Source organism: Curcuma longa, chromosome 11, assembly GCF_044706935.1.
Source record: "Curcuma longa cultivar G26 ecotype Majalengka, Jawa Barat chromosome 11, ITB_CL_G26_1.1, whole genome shotgun sequence".
NCBI lineage: Eukaryota > Viridiplantae > Streptophyta > Magnoliopsida > Zingiberales > Zingiberaceae > Curcuma > Curcuma longa.
In genome coordinates this window covers 28,896,889-28,919,041 of record NC_133871.1, presented here as the reverse complement: position 1 = coordinate 28,919,041, position 22,153 = coordinate 28,896,889, and the positions used below count along the sequence as shown (strand labels likewise).

The 22,153-nt window shown below is 37.3% G+C and overlaps 4 protein-coding genes across 6 annotated transcripts; 2 read left to right on the top strand and 2 right to left on the bottom strand.

Annotated features, from left to right (window-relative positions):
* The first annotated feature begins 1,328 nt into the window (after positions 1–1,328).
* On the top strand, positions 1,329–9,682 carry LOC141839249 (uncharacterized). The gene is made up of 6 exons (XM_074726956.1): positions 1,329–1,468; positions 2,520–2,624; positions 4,158–7,448; positions 7,557–7,799; positions 8,891–9,037; positions 9,149–9,682. Exons 2-6 carry the CDS (start codon positions 2,556–2,558, stop codon positions 9,401–9,403), a joined length of 4,005 nt encoding a protein of 1,334 aa, XP_074583057.1. The 5' UTR covers positions 1,329–1,468; positions 2,520–2,555; the 3' UTR covers positions 9,404–9,682.
* A 2,402-nt stretch (positions 9,683–12,084) lies between these two features.
* On the top strand, positions 12,085–13,541 carry LOC141841739 (myb family transcription factor MPH1-like). Of its 2 annotated transcripts, none has more exons than XM_074729931.1 (5): positions 12,085–12,295; positions 12,379–12,473; positions 12,751–12,911; positions 13,003–13,054; positions 13,139–13,541. In XM_074729931.1, the coding sequence occupies exons 1-5, from the start codon at positions 12,166–12,168 to the stop codon at positions 13,364–13,366; spliced, it is 666 nt and encodes a 221-aa protein (XP_074586032.1). In that variant the 5' UTR covers positions 12,085–12,165; the 3' UTR covers positions 13,367–13,541. The 2 variants fall into 2 exon arrangements, with proteins under 2 accessions (XP_074586032.1, XP_074586033.1); XM_074729932.1 differs by having other exon boundaries at positions 12,397–12,473; positions 13,139–13,539.
* A 263-nt stretch (positions 13,542–13,804) lies between these two features.
* On the bottom strand, positions 13,805–16,663 carry LOC141840314 (GPI mannosyltransferase 1). The gene is made up of 4 exons (XM_074728254.1): positions 16,319–16,663; positions 15,263–15,445; positions 14,364–14,917; positions 13,805–14,267 (listed from the first exon to the last, which is right to left on the bottom strand). Exons 1-4 carry the CDS (start codon positions 16,587–16,589, stop codon positions 13,953–13,955), a joined length of 1,323 nt encoding a protein of 440 aa, XP_074584355.1. The 5' UTR covers positions 16,590–16,663; the 3' UTR covers positions 13,805–13,952.
* Positions 16,664–20,110: 3,447 nt separating this feature from the next.
* LOC141838140 (protein G1-like1) lies at positions 20,111–21,529 on the bottom strand. Of its 2 annotated transcripts, none has more exons than XM_074725539.1 (2): positions 21,369–21,529; positions 20,111–21,163 (listed from the first exon to the last, which is right to left on the bottom strand). In XM_074725539.1, the coding sequence occupies exon 2, from the start codon at positions 21,120–21,122 to the stop codon at positions 20,352–20,354; it is 771 nt and encodes a 256-aa protein (XP_074581640.1). In that variant the 5' UTR covers positions 21,123–21,163; positions 21,369–21,529; the 3' UTR covers positions 20,111–20,351. The 2 variants fall into 2 exon arrangements, with proteins under 2 accessions (XP_074581640.1, XP_074581641.1); XM_074725540.1 differs by lacking the exon at positions 21,369–21,529 and adding an exon at positions 21,281–21,353.
* Positions 21,530–22,153: the final 624 nt, after the last annotated feature.

Sequence of the window (22,153 nt, the reverse complement as noted above, 5' to 3'; positions counted from 1 at the left end):
AAATCTCTTAAAATTTGAAATGTAATAAAAGTTTTGAATATAATTGATTTTTTAAATAAATTTATTATTTACTTTTAATAAAAGTTCTTTCAATGCTAGTCGATGGGTTTATGATAGAAGCCATCGAATAATTCCAGCATTGAATTCAAAAACAAAAACATAAATTGTTTGAGAGAAAAAAATGCAATTAATTTTCTTAAATTATTGCCTTAAACTTTTTACCTCCCTTCTATATTTCTATTTCATCCCTAATTCCGAGCTAGAATTAGTGCAATAAATTTCCCCATTCTACCCTTCAATTAAGGAACCCTCCAATACTTATTCCCACTTATCATTAAAAAAAAATGTCGAGCCTCTCGTGTTAATTGTAATTACATAAAAGTAATTGCGCAATTAAATTTTATTTATTTATTTATTTGAAATTGTGTTTGCCATCGGAATTAAAAGAGGGGGAAGAGACAAGAAATATATAAGGAAAGGAAAGTAGATTTGGACTTTTAGTTGGTCGGTTTGGCATTTGGAGGAAAAGGCGGTGGGCGGCTTGGACCATTCCAAGAACAATTTATTTGAAATTTATTTTTTTGTTGAAAATAAAAAAAATTTAAATTTAAATTTGTTTGAAAAAGAAAATTTTTTCACGGCAAATTAGAAATCAACCTCATTCATCTTGTGGTCAAACTCTGACCTCATTCACCTTTTGACTTTTAAACTTCCACTCGAATGTTGGAAAATAAGTAAAATTGTACATTCATCGATTTAGCACATTTAGCACATCCGAAAATGCTTGCTCCAATTCAGATATAAATTTTATTAATTTTCACTTGCACATGTGAATTTTAAATTTTGCAAGATGGGATATAAAATAAAATGTATTTATTTTTTATTCTATTAATTAAATTGTTTGGTGAAACAGGGAGTATTTTTTATTTTTTATAATTTTGAAATATTGGTCTGGTCAGGTCATTCTTCTTCGCTAAGCTTAATTGCTTTATATAATTATTTTTTTTAAAAAAAATAATTTTAAAAAAAATAATTCTAAAATGGTAATATAAAGCTTCATGTGGTAATAATTAATCAAACTGTACGGTTCGAATTATTGTCGTCCACAGTCTTAAAAAAAAAAGAAAGAAAAAAAAAAGAAAACAGTAACCGCCCACTGGAAAAGGCGCCAAATTTACCGGAGGTTGTTTTGGTAACTTCAACACGAGAACTTTACAAAAGACAGCTCGGTGGTAATCGCACCGCAGCCCATTGGGAGGTGACTGTACTCGCCATCTGGTACAAAAGAAAGATTCCGCTCTCTCTCTCTCTCTCCAAGTCATCCTCTCTCTCTCTCTCTCTCTGTCTCAGCTTCGTTCAACGGAACGATTCCAGGGAGTCATCGCCGTCAAACGAATTCGAAAGCAAAGGAGCAGCCCCACGGAACTCACGCCTTTCACCCTGCCGTCCGATCGCCTGATCGATTCAAGTATGCATGGCTTCCAACTTGCCTTTCGTCTTTGATCCGATCGATCATGCTTCTAGCTTATACATATCCTTTCCCAGCACCACCTTCTACTCTTTTCGCTTCCGATCGTGGTTACTTGTCTGACTCCGAATCGCGGATGCCTTGTTTTCGCCGCCACAAAGCTTTTTTTGTTAATGATCTACGTCGTCTTTTGCGTGAGATTTAAATAGACTGATTGATGTTGATGCCAAACCGTTCAGTTTCTGCAGAAAAGGTTTGGATTTGTTTGATGCGTGTCGGATTTTTACTCCGTTTCTTAGTAGGTTCTGTTATTTGGATCTAAGGTAAAGTAATCTTGTTCTCATCATTCTATTGTATGATCGATGTTACTGTCATCAAGAGTTTAGATATTACGGATAACCACGCAGAATTTTTTTCTCCTTTTCTTGGCTAACAAAATATTTAATTTTTTCCCCATTCATATACTTTACCACATCCGAGTCATGCTATTTCAGTTTTTTGTTCCTCAAGTGCTCTTTCTCAGACTAAGGCGTTTGTGCTATCTGGTCTCTGGAGCCGTTTAGTATTTTCTGTCATAGAAATGGCTGTATATAGACTTTTTTTCCTGCAAACTCTCATCATGAGAGGAATGCGGATAGTAGTTATTTAGGTATTTTTTGTTTGATCACTCTGGTGGGGAGTTGCAGATCCAAATCACTTGTCCCATACTAGTACTGGTGAATCTGGAATCAAGCATGCTTGCGCTTTGGTGTAGCTTATATAAAAAACTTCTAGCAAACTGATGCTATAACTGCAATATGTTGTACTCTAGTTGCTTGTTTAAGTTGGTGCTGTATCTACGGGCTCTGCATTGAAATTAGAATTAAAGTGGTTCCAGTAAATCTAACACTGCCTAAATTTGCTAATTATAAATTATTAATGTTCATACATAGTCCTGCTAACTGCAGGCAAACAGATGAAAATCATTCGCTTATATCAACTTTACTCGTGGAGAATGACATCTTTGTTATTGTTACGGAAGCGTAAGCAGCCACTTTATCTTCTGTTACAGGTGAAAAGGAGGTGTATTTGCTAGGACTAGAAAGATATGGCTGAAGTTTCGCAAGCGAGTTCGGATGAGACTGAAGTGAAGCTCTCAGGAAAGGATGATACTGAGGTAATAAGTCCAAAAGAATATATACTGTATAATCATAATGGATATGCAAGTGTGCTTCTTTCTGCATTAACATGAGATTTTTCAGTTCCAAAAATGATTTCCAAAATAATGTAATTTGGATGCTGACTTTTCTATACAATTCCAGAGAAAAATAATTGGACATCTGAATATCTCTTCCTCAGAAAGGCAGTCTTCCACGACCTTGTTTATTGGATAAAACTTGTTTTGGTTGATCATTAGCTTGCATATGCTGACAAAATTGAGACTTTGCCTGGATATTTATTTATTTTTTAGGAGAAAAGGTGGAAGTAAACTCATGAAATTCATTTTAAAGATAATCAAAATGAAAAACTTACTTGAGGCAATCTTAGTTCAATACAATTTAAAATAACATCCGTGTGAAGCATTTTGTATGGCACTAGTTTGGTCCCATATGGAGAAGTCTAGAAATGACATTGTTTTTTAGGCTTAATGGATGAACAATTATTATTTAGTGCCTATCAAACTACGGAGTTGTGGACTAATGAGAGACATTTATAGGCTTGGATGCGTGATTAACATTTTCCTATGCTTAAGTTGATGATTTAGTTCTTTTATTTATGCAATTTATGACATTTTGTATACTATCCTCAAAATTCATTTATTTTGTTTTGTTCAACTCCACATTATAGCTGAAGACAATTATCATTTCCCTTTCTTGGCTTTGCCAGTCCAAACTTCAAAGGGGGTGTTGAACAGAGGAACCTCTGAATTTAAGAAGGCATTATACTTGTGCCTGTACCCTTTTTCTTAGTACACAGGGGGAAGAACTCCAAGGAAACACATCCTTATCAGTCTTCCCTAACACTCTCTAGCATGTTCATAACCACTATCTCAAGGTTGATAGGGTTTTGCCCACTTGTCTGGCTTATTTGGTCATAGGTCTGATTTAGTTATTTGTTCATGAGTGTTCTCAGGCGAACGGAATAGACAACTCAGCTGTATTTTGTCTTCATGAGATATAATTATATGGGGTTGCCTATGTGAATGAGAAGGCCATCCAGAGTTTTCTACTATGTTCTATTGATCTGGATTAAATTTAGCATGAAATTGCATAAGCTTCTATTTTTGAGAAGACATAAGACTCTAGGGGTTTTGTTCTGAGATATGTGTATAAGCTAGCAAGAAGCTGATGCAAGATGTGTACCATTTTATGTGAAAAGCTTAGTTTCAATGAGTCATTTAGTTAATCTTCAGTAGCCTTTAATTATTTTTTTTTAGTGATTACAAAATTTGACCAAAAAAGTTGATTTTAGTTTCTGAGAATCATAAGATGTGCTGCACATGATTGTTTCCATGAATTCGGACGGTTCATGCTAACAAAACTTCAACCATGTTTGCTACACATTTATTTAATTAGAACATGCAATAGATTAGCAATTGTAAATATTTCCGTTAGCTCAATAAAGTGAAGTACGGGATTAGAGAAACTAATGTATTTTCTTTTTTTCCACAAAACCCCCGCTTTGTGCTCTGAGTATATTTCAATTGCAGGTAGGGGAAAATGCCAAAAAAGTTCTCACAAATGGCAACAATGATGTACTGTCAAAAGAAGAAATTAAAGAAGAAGAGGAGTCCGCATTAGATGGAGAATTTGTCAAAGTTGAGAAGGAACTATTGGTAGATGCAAAAGAAAGCTCTCACCTACCCAAGGTGGAATTGGAAGAATCCAAACTCCCTGCAAGCAATCAATCAGGCAAGTCAGAATCAACCATTGATTCTCCAAAGTTGGTAAAGGAGATAGATGAACTTAAGCTTCAACTTGCGACAATTCTTGGGAAATTAAATAGTTCAGAAACTGAAAAGGACTCAATGAAATCCAAGCTTGATCTTGCAAATGAAGAACTAGAGAAAATGAACAAGCACTGCGAAGAACTTGAACTTGACCAGAAGTTGCTGAAAAATCAGATCACAGAAGCTGAACAGAAGTATAATTTGCAGCTTGAATCCCATCAGGAAGCACTAAAAGCTACAGATATGAAGCATAAGGAACTTGTTGATTTAAAGGAATCATACACTGGTCTGTCCACTGAACTTGAGAGTTCAAAAAATAGGATAAAGGCCCTTGAAGAAGAGTTATTATCCTCAACTAATGAGCTGCATAAACTTAATGAAGCAAGCAAGCATAGTAGTTCACAAGCAGAGTTAGAGTCAAGGAAAGTGAAGGAGTTGGAGAGCACATTGGAGCTGACACATGCGACTGCAAAGAGTATGAAGGATCAAATAAATAATCTACAGAAGGAGTTGAGTGATCTAGATGGTAAAATTGCTGAGAAACAGCAGATTGAAGAAAAACTTCAAAACACTTTGCTGGAGCTTTCAAAATTTCAGGAGAAATTGGAAGCCTCAAAACTAGAAATGGCTAAACTGGAACAGGACATTTCTTCTAAAGATGCCTTCATCGAGGAACTGACTGAAGAACGAAATCTGCACAAGGTTGCTGAAGAAAAATTGAAATCAGATCTCACATCATTGCAGGTGATGCTTTCAGCTTCAGAAAGAGACATACAGACAAAATGTGTGAGCTTGGGGGAATTGGAGCAGAAGCTTCAGGATCAAGTAAAAGAAAGGGAAAGAGTTGAAGCTTTATGTAAGGATCAAGAAATTCAGATATCAAATGTAAAAAATGATTTAACCAACTTAACAGCAGAGAAGGCAACACTGGAGAGCACTGTGGCAGATCTTAATACCAAATTGTCAGAAAATGAGGACCTGTATCGTGAACTGGAACACAAGCTAAATCTGGCTGAACAAAATTTCAGGGAAACAAATTCACTGCTATCACAGACATCAACATACAAAGGGGAGCTTGAGAAAAAATTGGAATTGCTTGAACAGCTGCACCATGAATCCAAAACAACCACAGAAGCTTCTACTAGAAGAAACCTTGAGCTAGAAGGTCTCATTCAGGCATCAAGTGAAGTTGAAGAGAATATCAGATCACAGCTAAAAGAATGTGAGTTAAAATTGGCATCAGCTGAGAAGTCCAATGTGGAGCTTGAGCAACAAATAAATCTTTCAGAGATAAAGTTTCTTGATGCACAGAATCAAATAAATGAACTCAATGAGAAAATAAAAGAACTTACTTCTTCATTGAAGGAAGCAGCAGAAGAAAATGCACTATCAAGACACCACTTAGAAGGTTATGAAGATAAAATCAACCAACTGGAATCTTCCTTGACCAAGTCATCTTTGAGTAAGTTAGAACTAGAAAAGGAGCTTAATGATCTCATCAACAAATGTACAGAATATGAGGAACGGGTTACTGCAACACAAAACCACAGTCTTGAGCTGGAAGAATTGGTCAATTCTTCTGATTCCAGGGCTAAAGATGCTCAAAAAAGAGTGGAAGAGGTGGAGTTGTTGTTGGAGGCTGCTAATTATCACACCCAGGAACTTGAGCAACTACTCAGCATAGAACAGTCAAAACAGAGAGATGTTGAGGCTGAATCAAAGCAATACAAGAGCAAAGTCACTGAACTTGTTACAGAACTTGAAGCACATCAGACAAGAACAAAGAGCCTTGAAGCTGTGCTACAAGATGCAAATGAAAAGGAAAAAGAGTTGACTGATGTCCTTAATACAGCTATTGAAGAAAGAAAAAAATTTGAAGACCTTTCTAATAGTCAGCAGAAAAAACTCATTGAATCTGAGACTCAAATTCAGATTTTGCAAAATGAATTGAAATACATGACAGAGAAGCTTGAAAGTGTTCAGGGACAGCTGGAGGCTTCAAATCTACAGGAGAAAGATCTAAGTGAGAAGCTTAGGTACACTGAAGAACAATTGACTCATCATGGAAAGACTGTAGAGGAAATTACTGCAAGGAACCTAGATTTGAAATTTTTAACTGAATCATTAACCAAAGAGTCAGAGATGAAACTTGAAGAGGCTGCAGCAAACTTAAAGCAGAAGGATTCTGAAGTCAAAGAATTGCTTGAAAAGTTACACTATCTTGAAGAACAACTGAACTTTTATAAAGAACAGGTTGTTGAATCTACTGAAAATGCTGCCTCACTGAAATCAGAGTTGGAGGAGAAGGCAGTGAAGCTGGTTTCTTTTGAAAACAACATCGAGGAGCTTAAGCAAAAGTTGTCAGAAGCTAATATAAAAGGTGAACAGACAATTTCAGAAAATGAGTTGCTTTCTATGACTAACTCAAAGCTCAGGGAAGAGTTGGAAGTTCATCAACACAAAATCAATGAGCTCAATGATTTGTTAAAATCCACACATGCTGAGAAGGAGACTATTGCTGTTCAACTTACTTCTCATACAAACACCATAACCAAATTAACAGAAGAGCATTCAAGAGGGCTGGATCTCCAATTGGCAATCGAGTCTCGTCTTAAAGAAAATGAAGCCCACTTGAATGACTCGATTGAGAAATACAAGCTAAAAGACCGAGAAACCAGTGAACTGAATGAGAAGCTGCTTGCTACTGAAACTAAATTGAGAATTTATCAAGAACAGGCCAGTGAGTTAGCAACTCAGAAGGGTAAACTGGAAGAGGCTCTATTCAAGATACAGGATCTGGAAGGACTGATTGAGCAATTGAAAAGCAATTCTCACAGTTTCCAAACTGAGAATGAAGGTTTAGTGAGACAAAATATTAGTCTTGCTGAAGATGTTGCAGCATATAAGACCAAAATGAATGATTTACAGGTAGCATTTGATGCAACTACTGTAGAGAAAGAAGATTTATTTAAGCAGCTTCAGTATTCTAAGAAAGAGTCTGATGATTCAATACAAGTGCTTAACACTGAGAAAGATGAACTCAAGTTGCAGGTTAGTGGATATATAGTGTCTATTATGTTTATGTAAAGAAAGGGTGTTTTCAATGCTGCTACACAGGTCAAACTACACATTGAACTAACACCAGAATAATTTATGCAGGTTAGCTCTCATCTGGAAGAGGGCAAATTGCTGAAAGAAATGCATGAAAAGTTAAGGAACGAACATGAAACATCTGTGGCACAATTAGAAAGAGAACTGTCTCAACTAAAAGTGGAGCAAGAGTCTCATAGTTCTCTTGTTGATAATCTTAGAGCAGAGTTGGCAGAGAAGTCTCTTCTGCAAGAACGGGCTTCTGAACTTGAAGAAAAGCTGCTATTAGCTGAGAAAGCATATGCCCAAGAGGTAATTTTGTGGTTTCACGCTTGGATTTGACAGATTGAATCAATAAATATGTCCCAGTATATTACTTGCACAGTGACCAATCCACTCAAATTGAAATCATGGCATCAGTAGCCATGGAAGGATGCAGCAGCACTAGCTGCTTGAATAAGAGAGCAAACAAATGTGCTTGAAGAAAGAGATGGTTGAATCTAGAAAATTACAGAAAGAACTGGATCTAAAGCATCTTTTTCTTGAAGTACAGTTTGCTAAGTTTCTTAATCCATTGTTGGCATAACATCTAAGTCTACCTCTCACAATCAGTTTGCATGTTTCCCCCTGCCATATGCACCTCTATTTTCTCAAACTTCTATACTAGCATAGTAAGTCTGGTGCATATTCCAGCAAGTTTGTTTTTTCTTCCATTACATGCAGCACTAGCTGCTTAAATAAGAAAATAGAGAAATACACTTGAAGAAAGAGATGGTTAGACTTAGAGCATTTCCTAAAGAACTGGATCTAAGGCATCTCTTTCTTGAAGTATTCTTGCTTGCTAAATTTCTTAATCCATTGTTGACATAACTTCGAAATTTACCCCTCACACTCAAGTTTGCATTTTTTTTTTCAATTCATGTGATCTTCCCCTACCATATGCACCTCCAATTTCTCAAACTTCTCTACCAGCATAGTTAATCCAGCAATTTTGTTTATAGTTCCATTACATGCAAATTGGAGATGTGTCTGACTCAGGATACGGGCGAAGCCTTATTCCAACTAGCAGGAATAATGCCTTTGGTGGAGCTGCTTTAGACTATCGAACCATTTCTTCCTCCACCTTGTTATTTCTGTCTATATCATCTATGTTTAACATGCTGGTGTTAATTTATGTTACATTTGATTGCATGTATTTGCCGCTAATCCTGATTAGATCAAATCTCTTGCATATTATGGGCAAGTTAGCAGATCATTGTATTATTGAAGTGGGAAGAGTTATACCAAAATAACTAGTCTCTTTGGAGGGAGAGACCCACCTTCTCAATATACTCACCCTAGACCCAATAAGCTCCAAGTCTAGTTGAGCCTTAACTCTAATTTGCATTGTTTGTGACTTGCAGATTGCAGAAGAAAACAATAAGGTTACAGTTCTTAAGGTAGAACTTGAAGAATTGAAATTTAAACAAAATCAAACTTCTTCAATGGAAAAGAAGATAGTAGAGCTTGAGAACGCTCTGCGGTCGGTCCACACTGCCAGCGATAATCAGGTAATTTTAGCAGTTGCCTTTACATTGGTCAAGTTTCTGAACCCTTATAGCCGTAACTTTGACAAACATATCTCTCCTACTAATCTTCATTCAATCATTCTCTATATCAAGAATGCAACTCCTCAAGTAGAAAGAGATGATTCAACTGAGGTGAAATCAAGAGAAATTGGACTGGACACCTCAACACTGTCGAAGAGAAAGAATAAGAAAAGCAGTGACAAGCGAAAGAAGGATACAGAGACAACTAATGTAAGCCCAAAGGCACATCTTGCAACAGAGCATTCAGAAGGTGGTGCCTTCAAATTTGTGCTTGGAGTGGCTTTGGTATCAATCATCATTGGCATCATTCTCGGAAAGCGGTATTAGGCATGGTTTTGCCTTGCTTTTTCTTTTCAACCTCCGTCACAACGCAAGTTCGTTTGTTGTTGTAACTCGAAATAATTTTGTGCTCTGAAGTTGCTTGGTCCTGTCGATTGAAGAAACAAGTTTTCTGAATTTTAGTGATCTTGTTGCAAGCTTATATATTGCTGTAAAGGGATATGCATTTTCAGTTATTTTCTCTCTTCCTAGCCTTCACCTTGCAGTGGGGGTTTGAGCTTGTAGATGTTCCTTTGCAAGCAACCGTTTTCTATTGATTGTCCAAAATCCCTCAGATTCTTGTTTAAGTTAAACTAGGTATCCAATTAGATTAAACACTATGAAAGCTGAATAAATTCCAATATTCTCTATCTTTGCTCCATGTTGATTTCTTGGCTTTTGTTGAATCAGTTCCTTGCCATTTGAATGATATATAATCAAGAGATAATACCTCTGGTAGATTATAATTATTTCATATAATATTTTATTATTTTTTTCATACTAAATAAGGCACATGATAAATTAAAATAAGATCAATAAACTATATGAGATGTGCATATCAAACTTGATTAACACATCAATTTTAGATGATAAAATGTGTCTTTGGTTTAAACTTGTTCAATAAATTTACAACACAAACATTTTGAGTATAATAATTTGCTAGTTCTAGGTACATAAAGATAATCACATATCTTGGAAAGATCAACTAAATTATTAGGTACATACCAACTACCACGGAATAAAAATATATACAATGTCTCATTTTCTAAGTTTTAATTACATTAACAATTAAGGCTCTACTTTTAAATGATGCTACAGTGCCGAGCTGCAAGATTTGTCAAAATCAATGTTTCAATGAAGAATTTTGAGAAGCCAAGAACTTTACACGTCTACTTGCTAAGAAAGTTTCAATCTACGAACTCATCAACTTTTCAAATCACAAAAACTTGATTATTTTACAATATTTTTTTTAACAATTAGCACGTTTTCCTCGGACTAATTTTCTTATTCAATGATTTTGATTGGGAAGAGTTTAATTAGATAGGGTACAACAAAAATTAAATATCTCATCTACATTGTCTAATGAGATAATTACGTAAATTAACTACAATTAATTTGTGGATGGAGTAGGAGATAATTGTGGGAGAAGGAAGTCAAGTGGTTTGGAACACGGCAATTGAAGGAGAGGGAACAAGGCCAAAAGTCGGCACCGCCGATAGATAATATGTAGATTTTTGACACTTAGAATGCCTTTTTAGTCTCTAAAGGCTCATTTTTTTGTTTCCACAAGTTTTGCTCCTGTCGCACTCAATCACCATTCTTTAAGTTTGGTCTTCCACTTGATTGTTTCTCCTCAACTTTAAGAAAATAGAGAGAGGTTTGATTGGTCAATTGATTCATTAATCACCTTTTGACCAAGACATCTAAGAATGCTCCTCATTAAGTTTAAGTGTGAAAGGGAAGAAAAAACCTTTGGGGCATGTTTAAGTTGATTATTACGGAATAAACTTACTCCAGTGGACAAGGGTTGAATCTCAACGAAGGCAAATGCCCTCTCTCGTAGTGGTCAACTGTACAGTTTCTCGAGACCACTGTTGGGATGACAGATTCTACCTTTTGTTGCAGTGAAAGGGAAGAAAAAACTTACATACCTATTAAGATTCATCACTTTTGATAATTAGTCAGCCAACTTTGATCATAAATTTCTATGTATGCTCTTACTTGAATCTTAAATTTCTTAAAATGATGAGATATCAATTATTGGAGGATGATGCATGGTTTAATTAGTCATTGGAAGAGATTTATAATAAAATTAAACGATCAAGGAGCTTGTATCTAGGTATCTCATGGATTTAGGGTCTAATTACTTGAAAGATTTTGACACTCTTTCCTGATCACTTCTTTTTTCTTTTTCTTTCAAAATGCCTATGGAAGTTTAAGATCACCTCCCCTCCTAGCATTTTGAAACTCTTGTTAATTGTACCTAGCTATTAGATAATGATATTAATATTTAGAGGGTGAAATTAAACACCAATGGTAAGGCATTGCTTCAAATGATAAAGATTCAGTTCATACTTCTTCTTGTGATAAAAAACTGGTAAGGCATTGTTTCTCCTTGTTCCTCTTTTTACATTCACATCTGTCAGCATCACTGCTACCCATCCTCTTGGAAAAGAATCCAGCAATGAACAATGGCACTTCAAAGGAAAAATCAAATCAAAAACTGCATGAGAGTCCAACTGAGAGTGATTGCTGCAGCATTCCTGAAAGAACTCCATGCCACGGCTTTCATTAATTTATTTATTTCTTTCTCCATAACTTTATGCTGCTTGATCGTTCAATCTTCAGCATGCATCCTTGACTTCAACACACACAATTCTTCACTCGACAGGCTCTCATATCAGCCACAAGCCTGCAAAAAGTCAGCATCGTTCCAAAGCAGCAATTCATTTTAGTCATCTGTGGGATCATATATATATATCCCTGCACAGATGGAGAAGAAGGTGTGAAGATGGTTAGCACCATTTTGTTTCCCACTTTTTCTCCAAAAGACAAGCACGGATGCATACTTTTTGTCAGAGATTGAAAAAGGTGTTGTTCATCCTTTTGGAGAGATGTGAGCATGTTTGACTGGACTCAGTCAGAGAATTAAGAGCCTAACCCTAGCTAGCAGCTGTATTATGTATCTATCTTGCATATATATGCTGTAATATGATTAATAATAGAAAGCCAGAGTAGATATCTTGTGGAATGATTAAGGTTGATTAGGGATGATGACGAGAGCCCTGGAGAGGAGAGGAGTGAGGGATTACAACAGATCTGAAACGCCTCGCATCAGATGGACTCAGGAGCTGCACAGCCTCTTCATTGAAGTTGTTCATAGCCTTGGAGGACTCAACAGTAAGTGATTTTAACTATCTAGTACTACTTAATCTCCCAAACAAGATTTTCTTTTAATTTGATGATCTGTATTTGATTCCTAGATGTATATAATATTGCAGAAGCAACTCCAAAGAAAATTTTGCAGCTGATGGGAGTGAAGGAACTCAACATATCTCACGTTAAAAGCCACCTGCAAGTGAGTTCATGCCTTGTTAATTATTGATTAACCATAAAAGTTTTAGTTTCATTATGAAGAAATCCTTGGTAATTAAATTATTTTTCCATTTTAATATATATATACAAATTCTATGCACTGATAACATGTAAGATTAATTAACCATGCTAATTATTGAAATGCAATATTCTTTTTAATGTTCTATTACAGAATAGTTAAATATGTACCTTACATATTAGATCGACACAAAATTATGATTCAAAATTAATGTTCTGAATTAAGTTCTTGTTTCTGACAGATGTACAGGATCACCAACAGCCAATCCACAGTCGATTATAACTCTCAAACTAAGCAGAAACACTCCAGAAAGAGAAAAGGAAGGGTCTACACTTCATCACCACTTTACTCTCAAGATTCACACCAAAACTCTACCTTCAACTCCAACTGCATCTTCCAACTGTGAGTTTCTTAGCTCATGCATATGTGATTAGGTTAAATACTACGCTTAATCTCTGCAAACTTCTCCTGACACCTGAAAATTTCCACTCAGACCTTCATGTGAGCAGCTGCTGAGAGAGTGGATGCTGAAGAACACAGATGAGGTCTAACATTAATTCTGCAATCAAAAGCTCAAGTTATTAAACTCAAACTTGCTGAATATATATATAATTGCTTGAACTTTGCAGACTGTGGCTGCGAAGGAGATGGACTGTGAGCTGACTCTGTCGTCCTTGAACCAATATGATAAGAAAGCAGCAAGGAAAGAGGAGACTGAGTGCTGGGGCACTAGCTCGAGTGCAGATTTCCATGAAAGGGAAGTTTCAGAGACAAGGAGTAGTAGAGATTTCTGCCAACACTTGAACTTGGAGCTCACCATATCATCTTCTTGTTCTTGTCCATGTGTACTGCTGTAGCAGGCATGAATGGTTTAATTCGTGATACACGGCAATTGTTACCTAACTAACTAGCTCAGATTGTGAAGAGAAGTATGCGAAAAGATATGGTTTTTGTGTATGTATAGAGAGCTATACATGTTTCTACTGTGGAAGTATAAAGATTTTCCTGAGTTTTCTTTTGAAAATATATATAGTTAAGGTTATGAATTGATGATTTGGTTATGAATTGGGAGGGCATTATTAGAGGAGTGTCACATCAAGACAGTGATATTTTGATATGGATTTTAGTTCGTATACAAGAAGAACATGTGTGAGATTGTTCTTTCAAGCACAATACGATACTTAGTAGAGAAGTTCACTGAGGAAAAATAACAAGTTCAGCTCCTACCTTCGGCCAGCACATTTTCATGTGAGTGAAATCTTGGCAACAAACATTTGATAAACTGATTCGATATCTAAGTAAACAGTGGATTGAACTTTCTACCATCTCCAGCTTCTCAAAGAAGTGAAAAAATTATTTATAGTGTGCTTAACAGGCAATCAACTTAAGTAGTAGTAGCATTAAAACATATCCTACTGACAAGTAAAAAATAAAGAAACTAAGTCACTCCGACTTCTTAGTATCGGTGTAGTTAGACGTTGCCGATGGCATGAAGATTGGTGAGTACTTGTGATGCCGGATAATTGTGAGGAGCACAAATGTGTTTGCTGCCAAGAACAACAAGCTTGCTACCCATAACTGTATGAAGACATTCTTTCCCTTGAACTCTAGCAGGTATGCCCACATCAGCCAATGCATTTGAGATGTCATCCACACGGTTATGCATATAAAACCTTTCCATTTCATTTTCATGCTGGTCCAAGGAAGAATCAGAGGCAGCAGACAGAAGAACCAAACAAAATATTGTGCAGTTATAACCTGTGAAAATATTGTGCAATTTATTGACTTGAACGAGGTATATCTGGTAGTGATCAACAATCGTGATATAAATATTAAAGAAAGCAGAGTGCACACCTTGTTGAAAGCTACAAATGCCACTGTCTGCACAAAAAGACAGAATGAAAGATCGTCTGCAAAAGAGAAGATAAGAGCAAGTTGCACTATCAATTGAGGTAGAAAGGATGCAAGCTTCTCATAAACTGAGAATCCCAGTTGGTGATGGAGATAGACATGATAGAAGTATATGGAGAAGTTGTGCCGTGGGTCTGTCCTCGTGAGGTGATACAGTAGTGCTTCATTTAAAAATTCTGATCCATAAAGATAGAAGAAGCCAATAGTTAAGAGGAAAAATATAGTTGCCGAAAGCAACCCAAATGCTATGGTATTCCATGATAGAATGCCTCTCAGAAAAAGCCACAATGAACTCCAGCAATTTGATGCTTTTGAAGAAGCTCTTGAATTGCAATATAATATATGTTGTTGCGAGCTCCATTGTGTAAGGTTTGGCTTTCCTGAAGAATCTATACCTTGTTTGCTCAGAACTATGATCAATGGAAGAGAATATATAATGGGATATATTCTGAAATGGACAATAAGCCCATACCAGAATGCTGCCTGAATTACTTTACCTGTAATTAAAACAGAAAGATATTGGTGTAAAATACGTCGACTAAGATACCAAGCATAAATAATCACTAACGCCTGTTTGTTTGTTTTTTGTCTAAAATATAAACTAAAATCTGTTGAGGTATCATTACCACTGTTTTGACAAACATTTATGAAACAGGATAAATAGAGTTGCAACCAAGATATATCATGCTTTTCCAATTTGTTCTACTTTTCAGAAATCATATGCAGGCACAAACAGAAAAAATTAATCGCATGGTTATAATATCATACTAAAAATCCCAGTAAATTGAAGCAAAGTATTTCTGCAGGAGAAAAATACATATCAAGAAAGACAGCACTTACACCATTCATAACACACAAAATGATCCATAAGATCACAGCGCAAACAATGGGTTCACAGTTTCCCCTTGTACCAATGGTGAAAGTGAATGGATTGAAGAGCCATGCTGCAACTGACCAAAGTCGCAGATTCTCTGGTACACCACGCAGCTTAATAATAGTATCCACAAACAACCCCACAAGCAAATCTGAGAAAATAAAAGGCCAAGTGACTGATGTATCAACATTTTACATTTGCAACATCTGAAGAAACATCTTAGTACAAACTCAACATCATTGGCTTCATCATCAAAAGTTACAAAATTACTCAGAAAAAGGACACAAGTTGAGGAATGTGAAGATACAACATTAAATTAACTTTATAGCTGCTATTCAGATGCAGACAACAAAAAAGTAGGTAGTCCGTGCTAATGCTGATTGTTCTTCATCCATGTTTCTCCTTAATCTAAGCCAGTTTTGACAGTACAACATCTGTTCTTCATCCATGTTTTTCCTTAATCTAAGCTAGTTTTGACAAAACAAGATCTTTAGCTATCAAGAAAAGTTGAGAAACAGGAACAATAATGTAGAATATATCAGAACCAAATTTATATTAAGTCCTTAATTTGTCACAAGTGGATAAGCGAACAAATATTTAGCAAGATAGTTGGTCCCAACATACAAGAGTGAGGATAATAAAATAAGTCCGAGAACCTAGAAACCTTATTAGATTAAGAACTAATCATTGAGGAGGAAGAAACCACTTTTTTCTCACTAAGATATTGGCAGACAACAGGAAATTACAGAAACAAAGTCGCAAATTACACTCTAGGGTCAAATGCGGGTTGCATTTTTAGAGCCACCGATTGACAATCTATAAGCCAAAAGTGCATTTTGTCCACTTTAAAAACAGGTCAAAAACAAAAGGATGAATGCAATAACAGGATCAGGCACAACACCACCTCACTCTCCATGTTCATCGAAGAAATACAGAACAGCCTTACCAATTACCAAGCAAAAGAAGTCTAAGAGACGGCATCATTAGGTAAAAACACCAACAAAACTTCGCCTTTTTTACATACCAGCGGCTGAAAAGAGGATCTTTCCCCAAGATGGATGAAGGAAGGAATTGGGGACGAGTAAGAAAGCTAGAAGGGGCGAATAGCGGTACGTAGAGCGCTCAAACGGCGACCTTCCGGCGGCGACCAAGGCAGCTGCATCGGAAAAGACGAGATAGTCGACATCGGTGTACCGGACCTCCATGTGTGCGTCCTGCCACTCACCGTAGGCCACCAGGAACAACCGCAGAACTGCAGATGACAGCATCAAACTGCGTAGCGTGATCCATTCCATCGCCCGTTCCCTCCCGATGTCCCAATTCCCGATCTCAAATCTCGCCTTCCACCACCCTAATCTCTCTCTCTCTCTCTCTCCTCTCTCTCAAAGCTGGTCAACTGTGGCTACCACGAAGAACCTGAGTCGCAAGAAAATAATGGGCCTCTGAAGTCGAGCCCATTACATTGGGCCTAACCTCTATAATGGGCCTTTGAGGAAAACTCTTGACTGTTTAAATATTAAACTAAATCTAAATTCCTTCCCTTCCCTTTCCTTTCCTTTCCTTTGGTGCAACTGTCGTCTAAAGCACTGTCCCAATCTGTCTCAAACCCCTCAGGCAATGGACTAATGGCACTCTTTAGAACTTTAATTTGGCCTCTATCGCTATCAAAGCTATCTCGAACATAGAAACTTGAACCCCCCCCCCCATTCCCAATGAGAAGAACATGAGATTGCATGGCCAGTTTAGTGCCAAATAGCACCCACCACCATTGACCATCCTGTTTGTGTTTGTCCCCGATCCCAGACCATTGCCTTAGTCCTCCTTCTACCTTTTCAATTCCCCTTCATTTCTTTATTCGTGCAACGACGTGGGTGCACTCTGACCATCGAAAATGCCTTTTAGATTATTTATTTATTTATTTATGCATGCGATATCGAAGACGACAACATCGATCACTGTCTCAGTCTCTCAGATAGCTCCCCTGCTTCAGGACAAAACAAAAGATTATTGTCTTAAAGAAGAACAGACTCTCTCTGAAATATAAAACGAGCATTAATCTCAAGTCTGGAGGAGGAGGAGGAGGAGGAAAAACATAGCTGTAGTACAGAGGACGTGGGGTGAGTTGCGTGGGTGCATTAACTCCATGCATGCATGTTTCTTGCAAACGAGAGGAGATATCAGAGGACAGTTCATGTCTCATCTCTTCAGTGCAAGGCCCGATGAGTGGGGGAATCGATCTTATTCTCATCCAAACTGATATGGAAAACATCTGGGGCCTTCAGCTCTATTGAAAAATAAAATAACTTTTATTTTTATCTATATATATATATAAACAATTAGGAGATATATGAAATTAATCCGTGTATGATGTTGGTCGGCCCATCAACATCGCACACCTGATATATCTTCTATAAAGGTGGAATTCGTCACCTTAGACGGTTCTACACGGTCAACTCCACGACCATTTATGAGGAGATAAATCGAGAAACTGCAGTTGATCATGACGCAGGAAGATGTTGTTTGGCTTCGTCAAAATTTAAACCCTTGTCCTCTTCTATAATTCTGTTGCGTCGTAATCAACTCAGCTTCCCGAGAGCCACACTGATATATCACATCAACATCGCGTGACGGATATAATAGTTAATTAATTAGAACACCCAATGATTTAAAAGGACTGTTGAGTAAAATAAGAAAAAAAAGGGTGATTTTATGAAATTTTTATACATAATTTATTTTACGATTTGACGTGTCTCTGTTTGATTTGATGTCATCTGACCGAGTAGGCTACCGCATAAGGAAACGAATCATAGGTCATTTCAACGCCTCAATGCGTGGGCCCCTGACGACAACTGTGCCACTTTTTTTGTCCCTGTTCTTCGCGTTGACCGAATTTTGCATGCGTGGCATATTGAAGGAAGGGTAAGATTTTATTTATTTTCTAAATTTATTATTTATATATTTATCTTTAAATAAAAAATAAGAAAGAAAATTTATTGAATTTATACAAAATTTATCAAGAGTTTGAAATTGACAATCTTTTAATTCCCATAAATTATTTTTTTTAAAACAACTTAACAATTAAGCAATATTATTGTCAAAACCATTAAACTATTAATTCAAGAAACAGTTTGAGGACAGCGATCGATCTTCATGCGAGAGAGAGATAAAAGATGAACAAATGGCCAACTGATATCGATAAATAGAGGATTAGATTATTTTTTATTATTAAGAATAATGATTGGCGGAGAGTTTGATGATTCATTCCTAAGACGATGTTATTGCTGGAGTAGCAGCAGTTCGTCAGATTCCAGTGCACTGTTGTAGAACAGGATCTGTTAATCCTTTGAATTTTATGGTGCATGGCATTAATTTGAGACCTCCCTCCCCCTGCCATTTCTGATACCCTAGTTACTGCAAAACAGCTTCAGGACGTTTCTGCATCGTTCTTAAAAGCTCAATATTTCATCACAAATCCATTTCTGAGAAACTGAATATATATGTATATATACAATAAAAGGGAGCAATGATTCAAAAGAACAAAATAAATATTGTTATTTTATTTTACTCTTGAGAAGAACTGCTGGTTTTCTCTGGAAGCTAACAGCAGTCCCGTCACATCAAACTGAGAGGGATGTTCACCACAGACGAAACACCTCCATCTTTATGTTTTTTGCCCGTACTTTTTTACCCTCTCTCAAACTTGAGGGAACAGTGTCAACAAAACTGAACAGTAGGTTTTTATTTTTTTTAAATTTTTATTGAGAAAGAAAAGCTGATGATGAAGTCTTCAGGTCTTTATCCGTTTAAAGAGGCTTCTGATCATGTCTACTGACAATTAATTATTAAGCTGTTCCTTTTAATTATCAGACTCTCTAATATAATCCATTTAGATCATAAATTAAGTTTTAATAATTTAAGTGCAAGGACTCAAATTAACAAGAGAACCTTTGGAAGGAATTTCAGTATAGTTCAATAGATTATTATTCTACTTTAGCCATTGACTATCCAACAATAATAACAGCTATTCAAATATTAAGCACTGTTCAAAGCTTGTTTTGGGAAACTTCCATGAAACTATGGTCTAATTTTAGCATCTACGTCCACTGTTCTAGATATGATCCATAATAATCAATCTAATAATGGATAATTAAGGAGCAAAATAAGATTTCTAGTGCATGCAATGAAACTATCTTGTAGAAGAAGAAGAAGAAGAAGGCATTTGAATAAGTATGAAGTAGCAAGATAATGGTAAAGCATAAATATTAATATATAAATGTCATATTGACTTTTCAAATTTGCAGAATGAAACTATATAAATAGGACAAGCTCATATTTTAAATGATCATATATGTCCTAGCTAGTGACAAAATGAAACTATAGCATGGGGCAGAAGAAACAACATGCATCGAATATATGTGGTTAATTAATATAATTTCTTCAAGAAATTAATATAATTGATAGCTATAAAATAGCTAAACAACTTAGGAAATAGGGAGAGAAAGATCAAGAGATATAGACATTAAGATAGCTAGAATTCATAAATCACTCTCTACCTCAACATTAACATTAATATTGATTCATGCAATGAGCATTTTTTTCAACATATAAATATATGAGTATCAAAACATTTCAAGGTAAAAAAACAATTAATTGAATCTCATATTTTGATCAGAAAAGTACTTATGTGAACAATTACAAGACAGACTGACCATTCATGCAAGCACCATCCACTTCAAAGGAAAGCAATGAAACAAAAAGAAAAGAGTACACAAATTAAGAAAAGAGAAGAAGACGATCAGCTTCTCAATCCACCCACTTGAGCCAAACCCTAATTATCATGATCAGGGAATTAATTAACATATATGTCGTACAAACCCTAATTAGTGCCTGTTAGATTAAGTTGAGTGGAGAGCATATCCACCATTACACATGTCCAGAGTTGCTAATTAACAAGCATAATTAGAAAATTGAGGATTCGTAATATACATACTGACCTTAATTGGTGCATATGATCTTGTTTATATATCAAATAGAAGTAGATGTTTATTATTGACTAATCAATTGAGCACTGAGAGAGGCAAGACCACCGTCGGTGCTGAACTTTCCCCGCCGGAGGTGTCCACGGAGGGCATCAACAGGTGGCCGTGAACGTGATGGTACTGGAAGCTGCCACCATTCAAAAGGCTAAGTTCGGGCGGCGGCAGAGGCGGCCTAATTGCATATCCCTGCACGACGTCCGGCGGCGGTGGCGGAGGAGCCACCACCATGGGAAGTGGGAGTGGCTGCTGCTGATGATGATCATGCTGATGCTGATGCTGATGATGTTGATGTTGTTGCAGAGGAGGAGGCGGTGGAGGCGCAGGGCGCTTCCGCTTCTTCTTCTCGTAGGCGATGCCCCTGGCCTTGGCCTGGCTGTCCCTGACGTCCCTGAGGTAGAGGCGGACGGCGCGAGCGGCGAAGGGGTTGGCCTCCGGGGCGCCGCCGTTCTCCTCGAAGGCCGCGCGGAGGCGGCCGACGAGGGCGTCGAGGGAGCCCCAGGCCTGGCGGAGCGGGCAGGGGCAAGGCGCCGGCGGGTGGGGGTGGCCGAAGAACGGGCACCCCCCGGCGTGGACTTTGGTCTTCCCGAACTGGTCGAGGTACCGCAAAAACTCCAGCACGTGCGCGCCGCTGCACCGGGACAGCTCCAGCGGCGGCCGGTGGTTGTTCAGGTACTGCCGGAAGGTGTTCCAGTCTCGCCGCTTCTGCGACTCGTACCGACTCGGCCTCCGGCTCCCAGCTGCTACTGCGCCGCCGGAGTTGCCCGAGCTGTCCGAATTCGCCGACGACATCGAATCGATCGATACGCTCTCTTCTACAAAAGCAGGAAAATCTGCAGCAAATTGAATCACCAGAAGCTCAATTTCTAGGGTTTTCTCTCTCCCCCTCTCTTTCTCTAGATCTCCGCGTCGAGATTCAAACAAATCCAAAAAGAAACTGAGAGACTCACCATCTGTCTCTAGCTTGCCAAAACATATGAGATCTAATGGCCAAACGCTAGATCTCGGAGATATATATGCAAAATTATCTACACGTACCTTTAATTTACATATGCGTAAGCTCCGTGATTAGCAAGTTAATTAACAGTCCTGGAAGCTTTAGTTATCCCAATTAGATAAGATTAACAAGAAGATCTAAGAAATGGAATATAATTAACGAGAAACGGAGGAGGAGGAAGTGGAAACTGAAGGATATTGAGAGGAGGAGGAGTAGGAGAAGGCAGGAGGTGGGTCCATGAACGTAGACATCCACCTCGTGGAAATGATGGGTTTCCTGACGAAGCACACTGCAGAAACGTCTTCTCACACCTCGCTTAATTCTCTTCTCTCATCGTATCGTTTATCTGCTTAATTTCTTCAATTAATCTTAATTCACTGCAGATCGCTTAATTTAATTTAATTTCTTTAGTTCATTGTCTCTTTCACTGCAGGCCTAGAACAGATTCAAACTACATTTAAGTCCCAATTAAGGACTAGTTGAACTAATTGTTTGACCTAAACATGTATCGACTGTGCACCAATTAATACAGCATAAGCCTTGCGTCGTAGGAAGATATATTATTGATTCCACTTCAGAGTTCTTTGTATACTTCAAATTATACTGTCAAAAGCTTCAACTAGCTAGTTTAGTGTTAAAATTATTATGATATTTTTTAAAAGAAAATATTTTGAGTGAGAAGAAGGATGACAAGACCATTCGCTTTCTGGGCAAAGTGCATGGATTTCCTCGCCTCGCCACCATGAATAAAGCTCTCTCAGTGGTCAGTGCCCTCTTTCTTCCCATGCCATCTTTGAATTTTCTTCTTCCACAGGATCCGATTCAC

What these genes read in the sequence shown, in the direction of transcription:
- LOC141839249 (XM_074726956.1), top strand. Translation starts at nt 2,556, where the DNA reads ATGGCTGAAGTTTCGCAAGCGAGTTCGGATGAGACTGAAGTGAAGCTC. An exon ending in AGAAAGCATATGCCCAAGAG is followed by an intron (nt 7,800 to 8,890) that starts GTAATTTTGTGG and finishes TGTGACTTGCAG; the next exon opens with ATTGCAGAAGAAAACAATAA. An exon ending in ACACTGCCAGCGATAATCAG is followed by an intron (nt 9,038 to 9,148) that starts GTAATTTTAGCA and finishes CTCTATATCAAG; the next exon opens with AATGCAACTCCTCAAGTAGA.
- LOC141841739 (XM_074729931.1), top strand. Translation starts at nt 12,166, where the DNA reads ATGATGACGAGAGCCCTGGAGAGGAGAGGAGTGAGGGATTACAACAGA. An exon ending in ACGTTAAAAGCCACCTGCAA is followed by an intron (nt 12,474 to 12,750) that starts GTGAGTTCATGC and finishes TGTTTCTGACAG; the next exon opens with ATGTACAGGATCACCAACAG. An exon ending in TCCAACTGCATCTTCCAACT is followed by an intron (nt 12,912 to 13,002) that starts GTGAGTTTCTTA and finishes ATTTCCACTCAG; the next exon opens with ACCTTCATGTGAGCAGCTGC.
- LOC141840314 (XM_074728254.1), bottom strand. Translation starts at nt 16,589, where the DNA reads ATGGAATGGATCACGCTACGCAGTTTGATGCTGTCATCTGCAGTTCTG. An exon ending in CATTTTGTGTGTTATGAATG is followed by an intron (nt 14,918 to 15,262) that starts GTGTAAGTGCTG and finishes TTTTAATTACAG; the next exon opens with GTAAAGTAATTCAGGCAGCA. An exon ending in CATTTGTAGCTTTCAACAAG is followed by an intron (nt 14,268 to 14,363) that starts GTGTGCACTCTG and finishes ATATTTTCACAG; the next exon opens with GTTATAACTGCACAATATTT.
- LOC141838140 (XM_074725539.1), bottom strand. Translation starts at nt 21,122, where the DNA reads ATGTCGTCGGCGAATTCGGACAGCTCGGGCAACTCCGGCGGCGCAGTA.